Source organism: Amblyraja radiata, chromosome 7, assembly GCF_010909765.2.
Source record: "Amblyraja radiata isolate CabotCenter1 chromosome 7, sAmbRad1.1.pri, whole genome shotgun sequence".
Lineage (NCBI taxonomy): Eukaryota > Metazoa > Chordata > Chondrichthyes > Rajiformes > Rajidae > Amblyraja > Amblyraja radiata.
In genome coordinates this window covers 47,102,065-47,126,526 of record NC_045962.1, presented here as the reverse complement: position 1 = coordinate 47,126,526, position 24,462 = coordinate 47,102,065, and the positions used below count along the sequence as shown (strand labels likewise).

Sequence of the window (24,462 nt, the reverse complement as noted above, 5' to 3'; positions counted from 1 at the left end):
GGTCACAACTGGAAACCGGTGTGCATTTCAGGTTACCACACTGGAGGTGAGATATAATCGACTTGGATAGAGGCGATTCATCAAATCGCCATATAGATGAAGCATGACAGTGGTTCATTAGTTGAACACGACCTACAAAAGAGCAGAGACGCTTGTTAAGTCTTTTGCTGATTATTCTTTGTCTCCTTAAAAGAAAATACATTCACCCATATGCCAATGAACTGGCGTAACCAATTCCCTTGTGTCATCTGCATCCTTCGGCGCTCAGTGGGCCCTGTCCTCCAATAATGAATGTGGTCCCCGCGTCGCGGTGGTCACCGTGTGATGACGTTGTTTGCACTGTGTGGGTACGAGCGAAGCCGGCGGTCGGGAGTTGATGACGGCTGTGACGGGAGTGGAGGAGCGCTGGTTGCTAAGGCTGCCCTTCGGTTTCCGCGCCGGGATTTGAGCAGCCGACGTGGACCAAAGGGACCCGGACTGGTTGGAGGCCGGTGTTTGATGGCGAGCTTGATACCGACTGTGAGTCCGGGGGAAGACTGCGGGGAGGCGTCTGAGCGGCGGCGATAGTCGGCACTGGCCGTGTCAGCCGTACCGTGGAGCTTCTCCCGGTTACCTTTCAACGTCATCCCTCGTGAGAGCTCCATGCAAACCGTTTCTTTACCACCGCCTGCTCGATTCCAGGGAACGTTTCTCCTTGTTGACAAGGTTTAATGCTATCCTGATACAATATCCACAGTCATGCAATCACGCACCGCCCTACTCTCTCAATGCCCCCAACTCCACAGCCCAACTTCCTCTACCCCCGCTATCACTGATCACCCTACCCGTTCTTACTCTCCACTCCACCGGTCATCCCTCTTCCCCTCCCCTCTTTCTCCCCCCATTTCTCCCTCGCTCCGCTGGTCGACACCCCTCCCCCTCCCTCCTACTCCTCCTCCCTCCTCTGCTCCACAGGTCATTTCCTGCACCTCAACACTGCCGAGCCCTCTCAATGCCCCCAGCTCAACTGGTCAACCCCCTCCGCTACCACTGGTCATCCCACAATTTTTTACCCTTAATCCTCTCTGCCCCCTCCCACAGGTCAACAATCTTTCCGCTCCCCCTTCCATCCCCCTTTTTTCTCCTCTTGCTCCATCCGTTATCTCTTCCCCTTCCCTCATGCTCCAACAGTTGACCCTCTCTCATTTCCCCCTTCCCCATTTCTCTCTTGCTCCACCATTTGACTCGTTATCCTTTCTCCTCATTGTTCGTCAACCGACCGCCTGCTTTTTACTCCACTAGTCAACGCTCTCATCCCCAACGCCTCTACTGGGAAACGCTCCTTTCCCAACCCTTTTTACTGCCAAGTATTTGTTATTGCCCCCATTTCGCCATCCCTCCCCCACCCCCCTCTCCTCTGCTATTTTCTGCCTCCATATTATTTCCATCCTATTTCCTCATCACCTTGGTGGCATGGGAAGATGTCAAACTGGTATTGTGTCATGTTTAAGAGATCCCCCATGCCCTGGCTTATATTTATTCATCATTTCATCACCAGCAATTATATATAAGTTTGTAGCATCCAAAGTTACTGCTGTGTTTTGTTGTCTGCACTTCACAGAAGTACTTTTGACATGGAGGTTATGGAAAGTATGAATTTAGCATGTACAGTTCCCCTTCCTTGGGTAACGATGGGCACCTGCAGTATGAGCAGAAGATAGCCAAACATTGTTAATGCTGCAGTGCCAACAAAAAAAATCACTGGTTTGTAATCAACGGTAGAGACAAAATGATGGAGTAACTCCGTGAGACAGACAGCAACTCCGGAGAGAGGAATGGGTGATGTTTCGGGTCAAAACCCTTCTGCAGACTGATAGTCAGGGGAGAGGAAGACGTAGAGATATGGAAGGGTAAGGTGTGAAATTGACAGATCAAAGAAAATGATAATCAAGGAAAATGTAGAATGATTCATTGGTAGCAATGGGGAAGATGAGAACGAGGCATACAATCAGTAAAAGTGAAACTAGTCAAAGAACTAGGATGGGGGTGGGAAGGATAGAGTGGGAAAGCAAGGGTTACTTGAAGTTTGAAAAATCAATATTCATACTGTGTTGTAAGCTACCCAACCTAAATATGAGGTGCTGTTCCTCCAGTTTGCGTTGGGCGTCGCTCTGACAGTGGAGGAGGCCAAGAACAGAAAGGTCAGTATGGGGGGGTTACAGTGTTTAGCAACCGGGAGATTGCATAGCCCTTGCTTTCTCGCTCCCATCCTGGTTCTCCGACTAGTTTCACTGTTCTCCCAAAGAGTCACCCATTCCTTCTCTCCAGAGATGCTGCCTGTCCCGCTGACTTACTCCAGCATTTTGTGTCTATCTTCGGTGTAAACCAGCATCTGCAGTTCCTTCCTACAAACTTGTTATCAAGGGTGTTTTATTTTCTTATGATGTATCTTTAGTTTGCTCATCCTATTTATGCTTAAGGATGTGAATGTCCTTCTGCTGTAGGTGCAATGATGTATATGTGCAAATTATTTTTTAGCGTAATCCTGTAAATTAGAAAATTATTCTGAATCTAAATGTGGCAGAATAACCTGTAGGCATTATGCATGCCATGTCACCAATAATGATGGTCACAGCTGCTCCGGGATTTTTTTTCGAATTCTTATGCTTCTGATGTTAATCCTAGGAATTGGCTTTGAGCTACCAAGGTGGTCGCGATGGGGCAGGGAAGGAAGTGTGGAAGGCTGTTAAAAAAGGCTAGATTCATCACATTTTTGTTGAGTGTAATATTAGAGTATGGGAAAAGGAGCTGTATGATATTCAAGAATTAACCAATTGAACTTGCTTTCTAGTTGGTGAGAAAGATGAGGATGGATGTGTCCAGCGGACCAGTGGAAGTGTTGAGGTGTTATGTGGTGAAACCTCCAGGAATATATTCAAACAGGTTGCAATCTTATTGAGATAATGTTTAACTTGGGATGTTAGTGAATTCCCATCCTAGGAATATTATTTACAGCATGCTTTAATATACAGTAAACTCTCGTTTTAATGGACCTCTTATAACGGATTTGGGTTATAACAGGCTGACATATCAATGGCTGGCCACGCTATCCCAGGCTCCCTGGCTGCTTGCAGTGTCGGCTGCATCCACCCCGCCCCCGACTTGCGCTTAATCTAATCCCGTGTTGCGCTCAGATCTACCTCTTTGACCAAGCTTTTGATGACCTTTTACCCTTCAGTGCAACGTGATTTTATCATATGATTATGCTCCTGCAAAGGATGTTATGCATTAAAGATGCTATAGAAATGCAGGTTCTTGCTGTTGAAGAGGAAGATATCATTAAATACAGCTGACTATCGTGTCGCACAGTGCCATTTTAATAGATTCTTCTCACTAATTTATTAAAATATTCTACAATCAGAGAGAATCTCTCTATTTGTGTGTCTTGGTTCAATATAATTGCACAGGCAATAATTTAAGTTGAGACTATGAGAACCTCTTCTGTTAAATTAAAGATAAATTAATGACTCAAGGTGTGACATGTAAAGTGCTTTAGATAATGGGATTCATTCCCTGCAATCATTTAGAATGTGCATGTTGCACATTCATCTTGTCTCCAAAATAATTTTTTTCCTGCCGGCCTTGTCATTTAATGTGGTGAATTGTGTCAGATAATTCTTGTTAGGGCAGGACCTTGATGCCTGTATTGATTTTATTTTTAGGCTTACCCTGGATCCATTACCTGCAAGCTTCATCTAATGAATAATGGTTCTATTTAATATCAAGTGCTTGGCCATTGCTTTCAATGTGAAGAATACTTTTGTGAAAATATCCTTTCCCGATCTCACGTACTAAAAATGAAGAGTAGTGTTATAATTAGTTTGCACATCATTGGTGTCTATTCACTACTTCTGGATGCATGTGAAGTTACAGAATTGTTGTACCTAATCTCTTAATTTGGTTATGCCCTTGCTGTGCAGCATTGAACATTAGCTGCATATTCTCTATTTAATGCAGTAACTGATCTAATAATACTCTTGTCCTTGCTGTAAGGGTAGTTACCCGGCTGAAATGAAATGAATGCCCAGAGACGAACGCTCTGCTGTAAATGGACATATGTAGCTGTGTAGATAAGTTATAAATACTGGGTGGATCTTGCAGGTTGAAGTAGGATTTCCTTTGTTTTATGTTGGTTATTTATTGTGGGGGGGATGATTTTATTTATTTATTTATTTATTGTGGGGGGATGATTTTTGTGTGTAAATGATTATTTTAGTTTGTGTCCAAGATGGCTGTCGGAAGGGAGAGTGTACGCTGGCGCACTTTAGCTGCCGCTGCTCTCTCTTCACATTGTGTTTTTGATTTTTTTGTCTTTGGATCGAATTCTGTCTTTAATTTGTGTATTGGTGATGTCTTTATTATTTATCTTACTCTGATTATATGTTTTTTACTCTTGTTAAATTCTGTAAGGTGTCCTTGAGACTTTTGAAAGGCGCCCACAAATAAAATTTATTATTATTATTGTTTATGTCATTGTGTATCATCAAGAAAGTGGGTTGTTTGTTTATCTTGGTTGTATGAAATGTTACTGGGGAAAGTTGTATCAAACTAGTCTAAAGCCAGATAAACAAATATTTAGACGGTAGGTGCAGGAGTAGGCCATTCGGCCCTTCGAGCAAGCACAGCCATTTAATGTGATCATGGCTGATCATCCCCAATCAGTACCCCGCTTCTGCCTTTCCTCTCCCCATATCCCCTGACTCCGCTATCTTTAAGAACCCTATCTAGCTCTATTTAATTTTAGATTGGCATGCACATCAGATTGAATAATCTCTTTGTGTGCCGTATCACAGCATTATAGAAACACAGACCAGGCAGAGGAATCTAGGGGAATAGAAAATTAAGAAAACTGAAGGTGCTGCAATCTAAGATAAAATAAACACTTGCATGACAGCAAGTCAGGCAGCACATGTGAAAGAGGAAACAGTTAATGAGTCAGCTCGAAGACCATTTATCAATTGATTTTTAACACCAAGCATATGGAATCTAGGACTGCATAAACAGAAGCATAGAGAACAAGAGAGTTATGATGAATCTTCCTAAATTACTGACTCGCCCATAACTTGAGTATCGTGTATGCTTCTGGGCACTAAATTTTAGGAAAGATGTGACGACCTTGGAGAAGGTGCAGGAATAATTTGGTCAAATTACACCTGGCTTAAGGGACTTTAGTTACATTGGAGAATCTGGAGTTATCTCTTTGAAATAGCACATTGCAAGGGGATCTAATAGAGATGTTTAAAATTGTGAAAAATCCAGTCAGCATACAGTGTGAAACTATTGTATTTGGCAGGGTGGTCACAATCCAGAGGGGAGAGTGAAAATAACCTAAACGGAGGGAGATTTTCTTAAACCAGTGAGTAGTTAGCATTTTTGATCAAACTTTGGTCAAACCCTAACAGCTGTTTGTGCCAAATTTTGTTTGATAATGTCCTTGTGGTTTGTGGTGCTTTATTATGTTATAAGCACTTCAGTATTCTGACTGCGCATGCCCAGGTCATAGGTCACTAGCTATAAAACAGTCTTGGCAATGGTGGTGCTGCATTGTGTGCAGGCTTGCATTTCGTCCGTAGTCGGGGTCGGTTCTCTGTCGCTGTATGTGTCGTTGAGTTGCTGTTGGGCCGTCCCCGTCTCCTCCATGGTGTGCAAGGTAGTCAGGAGTCAAGAGTGTTTTATTGTCACGGCTTGTATTTAGGGTAGCGGCTGAGGCCATGGGCGAACTGGCACCTGTCCCCATAGCAGCCCATCGGGGAGCGGGTTCCTCTGGAGTTGGATCGGGGTTGGGCTGGAATTGGCACTGGCTGTGGGTCTGTGGGTCTGAGGCCGCTGGTGTTGTCGGTCCGGGCTTTCGGTTGGCCTGGTGGGAGAGGCGGAGATGAGCTGAGGTTGGCGCTTCTCCGCGCTGGGCCTGGGGGCCGATGTCCCGTCGCTCCGATGGGACACTCGAGTGGGGAGGGGGAGGGGGAGACTGGGGACGGTCCAGTGGCGGTTCGGCAGTGATTGCGGGTCTCCCCCCTGCCTGGTCTCCCCCCCCCCCACTCTGCCCGGTCTCCCATCCACCCCCCCCTTGCGTTTTTCAGAATACCAAACTCGCTTATACAAATTGTTAAAGATTCAAAAAGCATTGAAACTGGCCAACTGTGTCTGTTCCAATCATTGATAATGCGATCAACAGTAATCCCTTTTTCAAGCCGATGGCCCATTGCCTTCCATGCAATGGTGTTTCAAGTGCTCATCTAAATATTTCAATGTTGTGACAATTCACACGAAAGTAATTTTCTTTTGAGGCATACCTTTGATCTGGTATTTTGTTGGTTCACATGCTTGATCAATGGTGTTTTATCATTAATGGTTTATTATTATTAATGTTTAGTGTTTTCTGACTCATTCGTAACTGCCACTGTATGTCATGTTGTTACTTGTGGGCGGAGCACAAAGGCAAATTCCTTGTATGTGAATACTTGGCCAATAAACTTACTTACTTACTTATTCTTAAAATGTGGTCCTTAGTTTTGGACTCGGGAACATGTTTCCTCCCTCTAGCGTGTCCAATCCCGTAATAATTTTATATGTTTCTATGACCCCTCTTATCCTTCTAAATTCCAGTGAATACAAGCCCATTTGCTCCATTCTTTCATCATATGACAGTCCCGCCATCCTGTGAATTAAAATCGTGAACCTACGCTGCATTCCCTCAATAGCAAGAATGTCCTTCCTCAAATTAAGAGACCAAAACTGCACACAATACTCCAGGTGTGGTCTCACCAGAGTCCTGTACAACTGCAGAAGGACTCCTCTCATTATGAAGGCTAATATGCCATTAGCTTTCTTCACTGCCTGTTGTACCTGCATGCTTACTTTCAGTGACTGATGTAGTAGGACACTCAGGTCTCGTTGTACTTCCCCTTTTCCTAACCTTACACCATTCAGATAATAATCTGCCTTCCCGTTCATGCCACCAAAGTGGATAACCTCACATTTATCCACATTATACTGCATCTGCCCGCTCATTGTAAGCTCCAGAGTATGATGGGGAAATGCTCCCAGAAACGGATGCGACTGGCACTATGCACTTAGACCATCACTATGCACTTAGACCATTATCATTTGCACCGGTACAGCCACAAACAAAAATATTACATGCTGCAGCATCAAGGGTGCAAGAGGCCTAGGTGATGGAAGAGTCGCAGTGACACCGACTGAATTTACACAAATTGTATCATAAATCTACCCTCGGCTTACTGCAGATTTCTGGAGACAGTAGTCCCAATTTTCCTGGTGCTTGCAAAAATTTTGATCCTTATTTGTGGTTTCACTGGCTCATAGAAGCTATTTATATAGATACTTCATTCTAAATGTGACTATTGCAAAGTCGACACTGTCTTATCTCATGTATCCACTGCCAGTGACATGTTCTGGGAAAGATAGGGTGAACATTGTTTTATCTGATATTTTAGCAGTAAATTTACGCAAATCTCAGCAGATGAGTACATGTTACACTTGGCGTCAGGTTTATTAATAGTTGTTGTATAATGAGAAAAACACTGTCAAAGCTAAAGTTAGTCATGTAAAACAAATTTAGCAAGGAAGCATCCTCCAAGTACATTTTATTTTTATATGCTTTGCTAAGAGCCAATATCATCAGCAAATATGTAGTATCAGATTTAATGCAAAATACCTTTGAGATATGTTGATCAACTGTCTCTGAATCCTTTTTTCCCCAATTCTTGTTAACTAGTTCTGCCTTTGTACTTTTGTAATTACCTTTATTGGCTAGGGACAACCACTAGAGAAGTTTTTCTCTTGCTGCTCCTTCTCTCAAATTGATTCTCCATCTTGACCTTCAAATTCAAGATCATATTGTAGTGATCTCATCCTTTATTGACAGAATTAACTCGGCTCATTTTTCTTTCTACCTATTCTTTCAGTGTCCAGTATCCTAAATTATTTAGTTCCCAGACAAAAGCAGAAAATATTGGAAACATTTAGCAGTTCAGTCAGCTGTGGAAAGAGAAAAGGTTGTCAGAGGAAGAATCTTCAAACTGAAATGTTAGTTGTTTCTCTTTCCATTGATATTGACTGACCTGCTGAGTGTTTTCAACATTTTCTGTTTTTGTTTCGAATTTACAGTATCTGAATTTTTATTTATTTTTTGGTTTCCAGCTTTGGTTATCATGCAGCCATATCTTTGTAATAACTTTCAAATCATTCCCATTATGTGATCATTCCCATTGTATCCAAGTTGACCACCCCAGCGGGATGTTTCCTATTTCTCTTGTAGGTTCCTCTCCAGTCAAAGGAAGTCCTTAAACCTGGCATCAAGCTGGCACCACAGTCTTCAAGACCTTCATAGGGTGGCATAAAGTGGTTCCATCCCTGTATTACACTCTACCCTATCACTTTTACATTCTTTTCACCCCCCACCCCCCCCAAACCAGAAGCGGCCTTTGTGACACGGTGCTGCGGTTAGTTTATTCATCCTCTCTGCATTTGTTGCATTTAGTGTCTAGAGGTGTATACTTCTGTCTACAAAGTAAAAAGGAGTTGACTCTGCATGCACCATAATACTTGCCTCAATGTAAAGGCAAAAACCTCCTATTAGATTTCCTTCTAAAAGCCACTGTGCAGCTTTTGAGGGATGATTTATTCCTGATTATAATTGTGGTGAAATTATACTTGCAAAGCGAGCTATGACTAGTAAATTCCTTTTGTGCCATTGTAATGTTGATGTCACTCACAGTGCATAGAGATTGTACTCTAAATTATTATGTCTTTTTGATATTATCCATCTGGAATTATATAAGTAGAACTTTGAAAGATTGGTGTTAAATGCAAGTTGTGTTTTGTATTTGCTGCAGGTGACGACTGAGCATTATGAGCTTTCTTTCTTCAACTGTATTTTTGAGAATCGCCAACCCAACTTCGTCCTTTTCAACTGAATGGGATATGACCTGCAATGAACATTAAATGCAAGTCCACTCAGCAATTCTAAAGATTATATGGGATGATACGCATAATCTTCCTCAAGCATTGAGTCATCTATTGTTTATTCAAGCTGTTTGGATGGCGGAGGGAGTTTACTAGAGGGAATTTTCCACAATGCCTTTGTATAAGTTATGCCAGAAAATAAACCCATGAATGTGGATCAAAAAGAGACAGGGACCATCACTGGTAAGAATAAAATTATGGTCTTAATTTGGAATGAGAAAATCTTTTGTTTTTTTCTTCGCTCCTTCAAATGCGTTGATTTATTATCCAGCATTTGTTGTACATAATTTTTTCAATATAAGATTTCACATGTTTGCATTGAATACTAGTTGAGAGTGGAGAAATAAATTAGTTGCCATTGCACTAGGGATCAAAGGGTCACCAACCAGCTGGAATAATAAAGAAGAGAAAATATGTAGAGCAATGCAAAAAGGTTTAAAAACTGGGCTTTTCTTTAATCAGGTGGTCAGCCTGAAGCGTGTTAGAAGGAACTGCAGATGCTGGTTTAAACCGGATAAACACAAAAAGCTGGAGTACAGTGCCCTCCATAATGTTTGGGACAAAGACCCATCATTTATTTATTTGCCTCTGTACTCCACAATTTGAGATTTGTAATAGAAAATATCACATGTGGTTAAAGTGCACATTGTCAGATTTTAATAAAGGCCATTTTTACACATTTTGGTTTCACCATGTAGAAATTACAGCAGTGTTTATACATAGTCACCACATTTCAGGGCACCATAATGTTTGGGACACAGCAATGTCATGTAAATGAAAGTTATCATGTTTAGTATTTTGTTGAAATCCTTTGCATTTAATCTGCTTGAAGTCTGTGATTCATGGACATCACCAGTTGCTGGGTGATGTTCTGCCAGGCCAGTATTGCAGCCATCTTTAGCTTATGCTTGTTTTGGGGGCTAGTCCCCCTCAGTTTTCTCTTCAGCATTTAAAAGGCATGCTTAATTGGGTTCAGATCGGGTGATTGACGGCCACTCAAAAATTGACTATTTTTTAGCTTTGAAAAACTTGCTTTGGGATCATTATCTAGCTGTAGAATGAACCGCTGGCTAATGAGTTTTGAGGTATTTGTTTGAACTTGAGCAGATAGGATGTGTCTATACACTTCAGAATTAATTATGCTACTACCATCAGCAGTTGTATCATCAATGAAAAGAAGTGAGCCAGTACCTTCAGCAGCCATACATACCCAGGCCATAACACCCCCACCTCTGTGTTTCACAGATGTGGTGGTATGCTTTGGATCTTGGGCAATTTCTTCTCTCCTCCATACTTTGCTCTTGCAATCACTCTGATATAAATTAATTTTCGTCTCATCTGTCCACAAGACCTTTTTCCAGAACTGAGGTTTCTCTTTGAAGTACTTCTTGGCAAACTGTAATCTGGCCATCTTATTTTTGCAGCTAACCAGTGGTTTGCATCTTGCAGTGTAGCCTCTGTATTTCTGTTCATGATGTTGTCTGCGGACAGTGGTCATTGACAAATCCACACCTGACTCCTGAAGACTGTTTCTGATCAGTCGGACAGGTGTTTGGGGATTTTTCTTTGTTACAGAGAGAATTATTCTGTCATCAGCTGTGAAGGTCTTCCTTGGCCTGCCAGTCCCTTTGCGTTTAGTAAGCTCACCAGTGCTCATTTTCTTCTTAATGATGATCCAAACAGTTGATTTTGGTAAGCCTAAGGTTTGGCTGATGTCTCTAACAGTTTTATTCTTGTTTCATAATGGCTTCTTTGACTTTCATTGGCACAACTTTGGTCCGCATGTTGATAAACAGTAATAAAAGTTTCCAAAGGTGATGGAAAGACTAGGTACTAAGAGCTCTCTTATACCTGCATTAAGGAGGCATTTAAACGCACCTGAGCAATTACAAACACCTGTGAAGCCATGTGCCCCAAACATTATGGTGCCCAGAAATGTACAAACACAGCTGTAATTTCTACATGGTGAAACCAAAATGTATAAAACTACCCTTTAATAAAATCTGATAATGTGCACTTTAACCATGTGATTTTTTTCTATTACAAATCTCAAATTGTGGACTACAGAGGCAAATAAATAAATGATGGGTCTTTGTCCCAAATATTATGGAGGGCACTAAGTCAGCGGGACAGGCAGCATCTCTGGAGAGAAGGAATGGTCTGAAGAAGGGTCTTGACCCGAAACGTCATCCATTTCTCTCTCCAGAGATGCTGCCTGTCCCGCTGAGTTACTTCAGCTTTTTGTGTCTATCTTTGTTCAGCCTAAAGCATCAGAATTAAGAAGCCATGGATCTGAAATATTTACTTTTTTGTTCTTCATTAGAGCTGGTCAGCATTTCCTTTTGATTTTGATTTCCAGCATTGATTTTGTTTTTGCTTTTGTATTAGAAATCTGAAAGGCATCGGGTAAATATGAGCGGGTTTGCTTATATTTACTATCATACAGTCCATTGTTAAACGATGGAATTGTAGCGGCACCAAACGTTGTGAATAAACAGTTGCTTTATTCAGGTGTTACATACAAGTTTGGTCCACTAACATAATTGCCATTGCTGCTGCAGCTGAGCGAGGGTGTTGTCTCGAGCTCAGCTACCTGTTGACTGGGGGTGATCTCAAGGTGAGATATACTTATGTAGCAGGGCACTCCCCTTATCCCCATGACGTCACGTGACAGCCCTCGTAACCACTGCCGAGGGTTCGACTATAAGTGGTCTGTCTATCAGCTGACGCCACAGGACCCCCCAGAACCGGAGGAGGGAATAGAACGCGCTAACCTTCTAATAGAAGGTGCGCAAGCTTGGTCGAGGGCGGCTCCTGCTGTGGGTCCGAGGCACCCCGGCCGTGGGTCGGGATGGTGGGGCCCGCCGGCACAGTCGATGCTCCGGCTGTGGGCCATCCTGGCTGTATGCCGAGGGGTGTGAGGAGACCAATGCAAAAGCCGCCAGATGGACGAGACAGTCGCAACTCCTCGACCAGCAGGGGATTGTGTCCCGAGAAATACGGCACCCAGCAACAGCTGGGAGACGTCGGCGACAATGCAAACAAAGAGGGGGTGGGGAGAGGGAGATTTAAATAAATAAATAAATAGACTGAACGCAAAACTTGGCGTTGTAATACAGTGTAAAAAAGTGAAAAGAAACAAAACAAACTACAGTGAGCAATCAAGTGCAGAGTGGTAGGAAAGTTCAAATTGTCCAGTGTCCAAGGTGCAGGATGGGAAGCTGTGCTGGAAAACTAGGGGTTGCAGTAACAGCCTCTGACCTGAAGGTGGCGCGGTTGCCGGCGGTCAGGCTGCAGAAAGGTGGCGCTGTGGACAGCGGGCAGGCTGTAGTGACGGCAGCCGACCTGAAGGTGGCGATGTTGACGGCAGTCAGGGAAGGTCGAGCGTCTCTTCCAGCCGGCTGCGGCGGCCATTTTTGCAATCGCTGCGGTGGCCATGTGGCAGTAGGCCACGGCGGCCATCTTGGCGGCCGGCTGAGGCGGCCAACCCAGGTAATTTGCGGATGCATGCGGGGAGCGACGGCTGGTGGGGGAGCGACGGCAGCCGCGGCCTCTCGGCTCCGGTGGGCAGCAGCTGGTGGGGGAACGGCGACAGCTGCGGCCTCTCAGCCCCGGTGGTCTGCTCCGGGCGGGTCATGCGGCAGAGATTGGCGGCCGTCAAGCAATTGACCATTGACCTGGGCGGACTGCGGCATACCTTACGGTAGGGCCGGTTTGCGGCAGCATCGCTGAGCTGGGTTGGGCTATAGGCTGCAGACATCAGGTCTCCCGACGGTGCGTGTGTCGGGAGAAATCCAAAATTACAATTTGGAACATCGGGGTCACCAATGTAGTGGCACCAAACGTGGTGAATAAACAGTTGCTTTATTCAGGTGTTACATGCAAGTTTGATCCACTAACATAATTGTCATTGTTGCTGCAGTGAGCAAGGGTATTTTCTCGAGCTCAGCTACCTGTTGACTGGGGGTGATCTCAAGGTGAGATATACTTATGTAGCAGGACACTCCTCTTAACCCCATGACATCTCGTGACAGCCCTCGTAACCACTGACGAGGGTTTGACCATGTGGTCTGTCTTTCAGCTGATGCCACAAAATATTACTTTAAGCCTGTTGTCTGGATATTTTGTGTTACTTGATATGTTTCTGAATTCAATCATTGTTGCTTAGACATGTTTCTTCAAAAATGTGTTGTCTTCTATTGACAAGTTGTGATATGCCTTTGCCAGAAATGTGAAAATGTGAGTCTCAAAGTATAATCAGATGCCCCTGATCATTTTGTATATTCCTGTCACCAGATGTGTGCAGCAGTGAGGAGTTGCCTGAGGTGGAACTTGTGAGCTTGATTGAAGACCAGCTTCCTCAGTATCATCTACGAGCAGAGTCGCTCTACCTCTATCAGAATAAGGACTGGGAGCAGACCTCGGAGCATCCTGGCCATGCATCCAGTGGGCTTTCTCCTACTCAGGCTGAGGAGGCTTTCCGCTACATGAGTAAGTGACGTGGTCATGGTAACTTTTCATTGAATGATTTATTGTGTTGGTTCAGAAGGCAAATGGCTTGCCTTGGAGGTAGGATGATGGAAGGGGGGTGGGGGATGGTGATCAATCCCATAGCATTATTTTTCTGTCTAGGTTATTGACTTTAATTTGTATTATATGTAAAAAGCAAACCATGTTAGCAATTACAATGCCACAGCAACCAATTTGATAGTTTGATGGGGAAAAATATTGTCAGGGGATCTTTTGCATTCTGAGATTTGCCTTCAGATTTCAATGGAAAGGTGGCACCAGTTAATGCATCACTATCACATTGATGTTGCAACCTGGTTGTTTTGGAGGATAAATATTAACAAGTCTGAAGGAATAAAGCCATCACATAATAAGTTGATTTGCATTAATTTCTAATGTCCAGGCACCATTTCAAGCTGCAGTATAGTTGCGCACTTCATGGTGTATTCAACCTATGCCATATCTCATTGCAAAACCAGCGAGCTCATGCCAAATGGAGTCATGACTAATCGATCTGAATTAAACTTAAGTATCTTTTCTTGTCTGTATCGTATTTAAATTTGCTCAATCCCGAATACTAGCTGGATTTAGTATGGCCATGGTAATGATGTATTTAGACAATTGGTGCAGGAGTAGGCCATTTGGCCCTTCGAGCCAGCACCGCCATTCAATGTGATCATGGCTGATCATCCCCAATCAGTACCCCGTTCCTGCCTTCTCCCCATATCCCCCGACTCCGCTATTTTTAAGAGCCCTATCTAGCTCTCTCTTAAAAGCATCCAGAGAACCTGCCTCCACCACCCTCTGAGGCAGAGAATTCCACAGACTCACCACTCTCTGTGGTGAGTGTGGAATTTTTGGTATTGCTTTAGTTTTAGAAAGCTTGCACAAGAGATTATCAAATTCATTCAGAATAAAATTCAGCTGATGGCAAATAACTCAATTATTGCATGTTCATGTATTTAGGATTTTCAAAATTTCTGGTAAATATCCACTTCAATTTTGAAATCCTTGTGACAAAGGATTTGAGAGAGCAAATAGGAATAAACTGTTGTGCTTGTCAGTTTCTTTGTTGAACGAAATTAAGGTGCATGTTGCAATCAAAAGCGCTTGAACAATTGGTTGGGAAGAAAGCCAAACTGGGTGGATAACCAGAGATCAGACATGTCAGAATTGACACAGTTGATAACACACTTGGGTTTGAGTCAAAAGGCTGAATGCAATTCCAAAGACTCCTGAACATTCAGACTGGCAGCACTAAGGATGTTGAGCACTCTGGAAGTGATTTCCCACAAACCTATTTTGAACATTGAACCTATTGGTGTCCAGTGCAATATTTATTTCCCAAACCATATCATATCTGGTCATTATCGCATTGCAGTCTGTACGAGTTTTGCTCCCTGCAAATTCACTGACCATTTCCAATGTTACTACAGTGTTTCCACATCAAAAGTTCTTAATTGGCTATAATGTAAACTAAAACCTGAAAACAATGTGAAAGTCCCTCTGTAAATGCAAAACTTTCCTTTGAAGTAACTACAGGTGCACAACCTTTTATCCGAAAGCCTTGGGACCAGACACTTTTCGTAATTCAGAATTTGTCGGTCTTCGGAATGGAAATTTTTTAACGTAGATTTTAATGGCTGGCTCAGTGGTAGAGTGCTCGGCTCATATCCGCAAGGTTGCGAGTTTGCGCCTTGATCCTGGCAGTTACTCGATCGCGAGTTTGAGTCTTCAATGTCGTTTTTTCTTGCAGAATAAATGTTTGTATGAAATACAGTGTAGGAGAGGTGTACTGACTGTGTGGGCAGAACTTTGAGAAGTGATTGCCCACCAGTCTAAAAAGCCGCTGTGTCTCCCTGTCCCTGGGATAGCAGGGGGCGATCAAACAGCACAATACCCCCCTCCCCCTCCAACTCCAGAGGAATCCGCTCCCCGATGGGCCGCTACCAAAGATCATAGAGGAGCTCCTCTATGATCTTTGGCCGCTACAGCGACAAGTGGCAGTTCGCCCACAGCCCGAGCTGCGTCCCCTCATCCGCCACCCCAAGAACAAGACGTACCTTGCACACCATCAGCTTCTGCCCCTACGTGTTCCTCTGGAGTTGGAGCTGGGCTGGGCTGCTGCTGGCTGTGGGTCTCTGGGATCTCCGTGCTTGCAGTGGGCCTGGGGGTCGGTGGGCGGCGGTGGGAGCTGTGGACCTACGGACCTACCTCCGTGGAGCTAGCCAGCTTCGGAGCGTGGAGAGTTGCGGGGGCGAGCTGCTGCGACCCGACTCCGGTGGATGGTGACACCGGGAGCTCGCGGGTCTCCGGTGGGAGACTGCTTTGCGGGGCACCGGCAGCGGCGACTTCTCCCGCCCGAATTACGGGGTTGAGAGCAAAGATCATAGAGGTTGAGAGTGACCTGGAGGGGGGCCTTACAACGCCCGACGCGGCTGTCAATTGCCGCGGACTTGCTAGCGCCCGCCGGGGGCTCCAACATCAAGACCGGGGCAGGGCCCTACATCTCCCGGCGTGGCTTTGAGTGGCCGCTCCCCGATGGGCCCCTACGACGCCCCGAGCTGCGCCCCGTCATCCGCAACCCAGGTTCCTCTGTAGTTGGAGTGGGGCTGGGCTGGGCTGCTGTTGGCTGTGGGTCTCTGGGATCTCCGTGCTTGCGGTGGGCCTGGGGGTCGGTGTCCAATTGGTCCTGACACGGTCCTGCTGCAATCGCCGACGAAGACAGTGCAAAGCCCCCGCGCCGGTGCAATGGGTGGGGAGCTGGAGAGGGGAGGGAAGGGGTCACACACATGGCCGGGAAGCAGAGTGGTGTAGGTGGGGTGAAACTGAAGGGAGCGACAATCTGCTGCTGCCTGCCCGCTGAGTTAAAAAGTTCCCACGCAAGACTCACGAAACACTGTATATCGTGAGTCTACCGTGGGAACTTTTTAATTCAGCGGGCAGGCAGCAGCATATTGTCAATTATTAACCCTCCCGCGCAATATACCCTCATCTTCTCTTTTATGAATGGGGATTTAGTTCCCCTTTCTTCGAGGACCGACCGGAGGTTCCGCTGTCACCTCTGCGGGCCGCCCTCGGTGAACGTTTTCAAGGACCTTTCTTCAAGGACCGAAAAAATGGCCGCTATTCGGAGGTTTTCGTTATTTGGATCTTCGGATAAAAGGTTGTGCACCTGTAGTGTCCTTCCAAATACAAACTCTGTCAGACTGTCAGTTTTCCAGCATTTTTCATTTTCCGTCCAAAATCCATTTGTTACTTGAATCATTTGAACAGCGACTTTGTTTTCCCTTGATCTTTGCAGCATAGTTAATTTGCAGAGAAGCAAAGTTTTTTTAGACAACAAATGTCAAGAGCAAAGATCTTAGAGCTCTAAGATCTTTGGTCAAGAGCAAGATTCGGTAAAGGGCCGGTCCCACTTGGCCGTCATTTGCGCGCCATTAACGCGACCTGGTAGCGTGTGGGTAGCAAGGGACGGGCGCATGGAGTGGCATGGAGGAGTGTGGAGTTGCGCGCGGCATCGCGCAGCGCGCCAGGATTTCGTGCTGCACGAAATCTTCGCGCGCCACAGGCCTGTCGCATAAATGGCGGCCAAAGTGGGACAGGCCCTAAACCCTGGCGCGGCACTACTTCTCACCTCCAACAGCAACTGAAGCAGGCAAGCGATCGCCGAGCTCAGCCTGGGGCTCACGGCTGTTGCGGATCCGGATCCGCCCCCACTCCTACTCCCAGGGCGAGGCCAAGACGATTGGAGATAGACACAAAACACAGGAGTAACTCAGCGGGACCGGCAGCATCTCTGGAGAGAAGCAATGGGTGACGTTTCGGGTCGAGACCCTTCTTCAGACTGAAGAAAAGTCTCGACCCGAAACATCATCCATTCCTTCTCTCCAGAGATGCTGCCGGTCCCGCTGAGTTACTCCTGCTTTTGTGTCTATCTTCAAATGACGTCATGCGCTCCAGACGACATGATGATGCGCGCGACAGTCACTACCGGCCTGTCGCGTAAATGACGGCCAAGTGGGACAGGCTCTTAACATTTCACTGCAAAAGCCAAATATATGGAGTCTAGTGTCCCCTAGTGGCAAGTGAATACTCTTAAAGCTATTAGCATAAACTGCTGAAGGTAGACACAAAATGCTGGAATAACTGACCGGGGCAGGCATCATCTCTGGAGAGAAGGAATAGATGATGTTTCGGTCTCGCCCTGCCTGCCCCGCTCATTTACATGACCTCCCAACTTCTATACACAATACTGACTGATGAAGACCAATGTCCCAAAAGCCTTTTTTTACCACCTTTTCTACCTGAGACTCAACCTTCAAGGAGCCATGCACCTGCACTCCTAAATCCCTCTGCTGTACAACACTTTCCGGAGGCCTATCATTTACTGTGTAGGTCCTGCCCTTGTTAGACGTCCCAAAATGCAACACCTCACACTTCTTGTATAAAGGTGTCACTGGCATTTACTATCCATTCCTAGTTCCTCCTGAGAACACGGTGATGGTAGCCTTGAACTGTCTGATGGATAAGATATTCCATGGGGAGTCTCAGAGTTTAGACACTATCCTTGACTCTCTGGTTGTCATTGCTGAAGAAACTATGGTGAGCAGCAACAATGCATTGTATAGATATTCTCTTCGGGCCTTTGTTTTGCACAGAGATGATAACTAGACTGATTTATATAACTTTTAACACCACGGGCCAACTCAAAACTCTTTATAGCACTCAACTTTGTCGAATTACAGTCACCATTGCAAGATCTCGCAAAGATAAGAAATAGTGACAAGCCACAGACCCTTGAGCCTGCTTTGCCAAGGCTGATCCTGAGTCACAAAAAACTATTTTCCTATTCCCTCTATATTCCTTAATATTCAGAGAACTTACAGCCAGCGACTGAGCCTCCATCGCACTCTGGTTGATGAGTAGGGTCTTGAGGAAATGAGCCAGCTGTGGACCATAAACATTAAATTATTTTCCCTCATGGGCTCCACCGAGTGATGCTTAAAGGGAATGGGTACAAATGCATTGCGGCTAGGTTCCTGATGCTGGTGGGAAGTAGCAAATGTGTGTTGGACAACAAGCAAGTTTCAGCCAACACTGGTCGCACAGAACACCTGGCCTGGCACTGCAGCACATCATCGACACGGAGAGGGCACACTTTCAAAGGCAATGAGGTTGTGCCGATGGTGAATCCTGTGCAGCCTCTACTCGTGCCAGCTATTCCCACTTGCTGCAGTCTCCAGCTTTCTCCACTGCCTCCCCACCCCCCCCCCCCCCACACCGTCCTTTGGATGGAGCCTCCAAACATCAATCCCATATCCCCACCAACTTCTCCCTTGCCCATCTGCACCGGCTGCTCTTTCCACTGTGGTTTCCTACTGCTTCTTACAGAAGGAAGTACATCAAGACAAGAAGATAGACATAAAATGCTGGAGTAACTCAGTGGGACCGGCTGCATCTCCAGAGGGAAGGAATGGATGACGTTTTAGTGAATTACAGTAAAATAACTAGCAGAAGAAAGGCAGGGCAGATGTTTTTTGCAATTTACCAGGCAGTACAATAAGAGTTTCTTGTATTCAACTAAAAATAGAATTATCAGCTGAAGAACTGCAACAGTATGGTTGCTGTGTTGTACTGATCTTCCAATATGACCTTCCAAGAATCTCCTCCAGTTTGGTCTATTTATGATATTGGTAGTGATTTAGAAACTCGGCTGCATTATGGATTGCTTTACAGATAAAACAAAATAATTTACTGCCATGTAAACTGCGTTAGATCCAATGTGGGAATGTAATCTGAGCAGTTTTTGTTCAGCAGTACACCTATTTGCTCTGCTGACCGAAAAAATAACGAGACCAAAAATTTGAATTGCACTTTTTTAATGTACGATATCACAATGGTTTTAGGGGAGAACTAGCAAATAAAATTTGTAACTGAGGCAGATAACAAGGAGGCAGGAGCAAAGGAACAAGGTGTGGTTGGATTCCAGGAAGCTTAAGGCAAAGTCCCACTGCTGTATTTCTGAGAGAAATAGAACTGGAGGAGCTTCGAGAGTGAGAAGAATTCGGTTGCTGAAAGGTTTGAATGTTGAAATTTTGAAATTGCTGGAACACGAGTGCCCAGTGCATACGAGCGAGCACTGACATGAAGAAATAGTGCAACTTAGAACATGGACTGGTAAATAACTTTACGGAAGATATAAAGTGATAGGATTAAGAATAAGGGGTAGGCCATTTAGGACTGAGATGAGGAAAAACTTTTTCACCCAGAGAGTTGTGATTCTGTGGAATTCTCTGCCACAGAAGGCAGTGGAGGCCAATTCACTGGATGTTTTCAAGAGTTAGATTTAGCTCTTAGGGCTAAAGGAATCAAAGGATGTGGGGAAAAAGCAGGAAGAGGGTACTTTTTAGATATTTAAGAAAGAACTGCAGATGCTGGAAAAATCGAAGGTAGACCAAAAATGCTGGAGAAACTCAGAGGGTGAGGCAGCATCTATGGAGAGAAGGAATTGGCGAGGTTTCGGGTTCAGACCTGAAACCTCGTCAATGAAGGAATGCATAAACATTTTGACTGATTGATTCAAAGTAGAGTATCTGGGTGAGTGGATGGTCTGGGTGATGGAGTAGTAGTATAACATTCTGCATTGTCTACTTCACAATGACTAGGGAGTGAGACATAATCAAGGCTGAGGGACAGTAGTAGTGCTGGGACTCGCAGTTGATGAATCGTGGCATTCCCAGCATTTGTTTGGAGGAGGCAGTGCTTGTGCAAGTAGTACTGGACGTGGGACAAGTACTTGGCAGATATAAAACAGCAGGGAACTGAGAATTGAGCTAGGAGTTGTAAGCATACTTATGAGACTGAAGCACAGGTTTTTAATTCAATTTTATTTTGGGGAGAAGATAAAATCGGGCCGTGCGAGGCTGGGGAACGATGAGGTTGGAGGCTTCGGTGGGCAGGGAGCCGGAAGTGATGAAGTCAGTGATGGTGCTTGAGATTAAGGCCTGGTGTTCGTCTGTGGGGTCATGGTCCAAGGATAAGTTGGAGGAGGTGTCTGAGAGAGTCTGAAGAAGAGTCTCGACCCAAAACTTTGCCTATTCCTTCTTTCCATGGACACTGCCACTCATCTGCAAATTTGCTAGTGTTACTTTTAATTCCATCATCTAAATCATTAATATATATTATAAATAGTTGCGGCCCCAGCAACGAGCCTTGTGGCTCTCCATTTGCCGCTGCTTGCCATTCTGACGGGGACCTGTTTATTTCTACTCTTTGATTCCTGCCTGCCAACCAATCTCTCTATCCATTTACGAGTCTCATAAAAGTTGGGGAAGAACCAGTTCCTGAACCTGATTGAGTTATTTCAAGATTTCAAGCGTTTTTACCTTCTGCCTAATGGGAGAGAGGAGAAAAAAGTGTGACCGGTACGTGAGTGGTCTTTGATTATGTTGTCTGGTTTCCTGAGGCTGGCTCCCGTATACATTAGGCCGATGGCAGGGAGTGCTGTTTTTGCGTGATGTCCTGGGGTGCATTTATAACATTCTGTGCGAACTGCGTTCTTCCTGACTTTGGCAGAGCAGTTGGTCTACCAAGCTGTGATGCATTTAGATAGGATGCTTTCTAGGATACATCTGTAGAAGCTGGTAAGAATAATTGGAGACATATTGGTTATCCTTAACCTTCTGAGGAAGTGTTTCCTTGGTGGTAACATCATTGTGGTCTACCGTGATATTTACACCTGGGAGCTTGAAGCTCTCGGCCATCTTCCACTTCAGCACCAAGATTGCAGATTGGATGTGTACTCCACATCATTTCCTGAAATCAATAACTAGCTCCTATGTCTTGCTGACATTGATGGAAAGATAGTTATCTTAACACCATGTTATTAAACACTCTATCCCCTTCCTGTGCTCTGTTTTGTCTTGATTGGCCCACTGCAGTGATGTAATCTGCAAATTTATTATCATGGAGAATTATTGTGAAGGATGTTTTGCCAACCTGCTGATTATGGTCTATGGGCCAGGAAGTCAAAGATCCAGTTGCCGATGGGGTGTGGGTGCTGTCCAGGAGATGAGTTTGGTTGGAATTCATATGTTGAGATGGAGCTGTCATCAATAAAAAGGAGTCAGAGAGAGGTGTCCTTGTTAACCAGATGTTCTAGCAATGTGTAAAGGGCCGTTCGTGGCATCTGCCATGGATCTGTTGCAGTAGGAGGTGAATTGCGGTGGATCAAGGCTATTTTGGACGCTGGAGTTGAAATTCGCCGTGATCAGTCTGTCAAAGCACTTCATGCTGGTGGATGTTAGACTGGGGGGGGTAGTCATTAAAGCACACTACTTTGTTATCCTTTAGCACTAGGATGATGTTGATTTTCAAGCAGGTGGAAGCCTCCGATTAAAATAAGGAGAGGTTAAAGATGTTCATGAATACCCCTGCCAGCTGATCTGTGCAGATTTTGAGGACAATTTAACATTTTATTTGATACTAGACCTTTTTTGACAATTTTCAACTTTAATCTGTAATAAGTCGATAAATAAAGGATGAACTCTTCAGATAATGTGATCCCGGCCTCGACGGGAAAAATGTCAACCGGAATATGTAAGAATGTTATCGTAACCGCGTATTTTTTCTGCGAAGATGTAAAGACACACACATATACACACGCACATGATCAGACTTTTAATAGGTACTAGACCAAGTGGGACCCGTTAGGTCCCGTCCCCTCAACACGTGGTTACGGGGGGTGGGGGGGGGGGGGGTCTGCGGCATCACACACAAACTAACCACCACACACACACACACAAACACACAAACACACAACACACAACACACAACACACAACACACAACACACAACACACAACACACAACACACAACACACAACACACAACACACACACACACTAACCACCCCCTTGATATTATATTAATATTATTCATTCGCTCCTTGTACTCCATCCCCCGCCCTATCCACTCACGCATAGCCCCCAGCTCGCAGGCGCGGTGAGAGAGGGAGGGGGGGTGGAGAGAGAGGGGCAGAGAGAGAGAGTGAGGGGCAGAGAGAGAGCCTTCCTCAGCACTGGAGTTGAAAAGAAAATCAATTCCCAATTGCAATACCAATTCACCCTCCCACTCCTGTCCTGCCAGGAGCTATGATGGCAACATTGTTGCAATGTCGGGTGCATTTGATGTGAGATACCATTGAGCTGAAATGTTCAGAGTGCTGCTGCCAATGTTCTTGTCTTGCAACTTTGTATCAAAGTGTGTTGGAAGCTCTGAGGAATGATTTTAAAGTAAAAACCATTTTAAATTCAAAGTATTTTTGAACATTTTTATTAATGAGAAATTAAGCATGCATTTTTCAGATAAGGCGACTTTGGACTGCACAGAAAAAATCTCTATCGGAATATGTAAAAATTTTACCGTTGGCGCGTCGTTTTTTCGAGAAGATGTGATTAAACACAAACACAGGGGGCGCCGTCCTGTACGGGTATTGCTGCCCAGCCTGCAGCTGTCCGTTTTTTCATCCCTTTTTAAAAAATGTTTAATTAGTTGAGTTTTTTTTTCGGAGTTCGTCTTTTTTATGTGGGGGTGGGGGGAAACTGCCTTTCAGAGTCCCTACCTGGTCGGAGAGGCGGCTTTTCTCTGGGCAGAACCTTCGACCCGTCCTCGCGGCCTACCAGCCGGCCTGGAGCGGCGTTTCCTGAGGGGACGGCCCAGAACCTCGGCTTCGGCGGCGGCACAGCGCTGGAGCGCTATCGCGGAGCGGGCGATGCCTTGCCCGGGTCGCCGCGCAGGAACTCCGGGGAGCTGAAGACCGCCGATGAACATCGTGGAGCTGCGGGTGGCGGCGCTGACTTTAACATCGGGAGCATGGGATCTCTCGCCGAGATCGCCAGTGGGGGAGCTCCATCCAGCGTGGCCTGTTGGCTTCGGAAGCCGCGGTCTCCGGTAGAGAAGCGGCCGTTCCAGATTTCCCAAGCCGCTGTGATGATTCTCCCGACGCCGGAGCACCATCATCCGGCGAGAACGGCCTGGAACATCGGGCCTCCGTAAAGGCGACTGCGGAGGCCTCAATAGGCCCGACTATGGGTGGACATGGGGATGGTGACTGGACTTTGTGCCTTCCCTCATAATGGGAACCATTGTGGGGGGATGTTTTTTTATGTTAAATTTCTTTATTATTGCTATGTTGTTTTCTTTTTTATGTGCTGCAATGGCAATACACATTTCATTACACCAATTGGTGTATGTGACTAATAAAGAACCTTTGAACCTTTGAACGCACACATGATATGATATGAAAAGATGATGAGATGTTTACCTGGTTTAAAAGTACTTGGGTCAGGAGAGGAGAAGCAGGAAAAACTGACCACCTTCCAAATACACTTCCAAATGAAAAAAGTGCAAGGATAAACTTGTTTGTACAAACTTTTTTCTTTATTTCAGCAAATGAGAATCATGCCCTCCCTCAGAGCTACCAAGAAGTACGGATTTTCCGTACAAAATACGGAAATGCGATCGGAATACTGATGTAAGGATTTGCTTCGTAAAATACGTATTTTTTAAAATTGGGCCCGACTTCCTGTTTCATCTTGCTGCTTAAAAAATGCAAGGATATAAAAAGTCATACTGTAACTCTAAAAATTATAGCAGATTAAATCTATTAGTATTTTAAATTTCAAGATCTGGATGATTATTTTTGTGAGCTTTGATCTGCCTGTCACGCTCCAGGTTTAAACAGCGCTGCCAGTTTAACGTGTGGGAATTTAAACGAACAGTGCTATGGGTTCTAAAAATAGCACTCCCAGCTGGAGTGCTTTACACATAGCGCTATGGCCACAGCGCTATGGGTCACAGACTGTTAGGGGAGGGAAAGAGGGAGTGGGAGGGAGGGAATAAGAGAGGAAGGGAGAAAAAAAAG

At 45.0% G+C, this 24,462-nt stretch overlaps 1 protein-coding gene across 2 annotated transcripts in view; it reads left to right on the top strand.

Moving 5' to 3' along the window:
* The first annotated feature begins 343 nt into the window (after window positions 1-343).
* trak2 (trafficking kinesin protein 2) overlaps window positions 344-24,462 on the top strand; it is a 64,958-nt gene continuing 40,839 nt past the window's right edge. The window contains exons 1-3 of one of the 2 annotated variants that reach the window (XM_033024379.1): window positions 344-519; window positions 8,898-9,210; window positions 13,324-13,518. In XM_033024379.1, the coding sequence (XP_032880270.1) occupies window positions 9,156-9,210; window positions 13,324-13,518 (250 nt within the window). In that variant the 5' untranslated portion in view covers window positions 344-519; window positions 8,898-9,155. The remainder of the gene's footprint in view (window positions 520-8,897; window positions 9,211-13,323; window positions 13,519-24,462) is intronic. The other variant, XM_033024380.1, reaches the window with a different exon arrangement.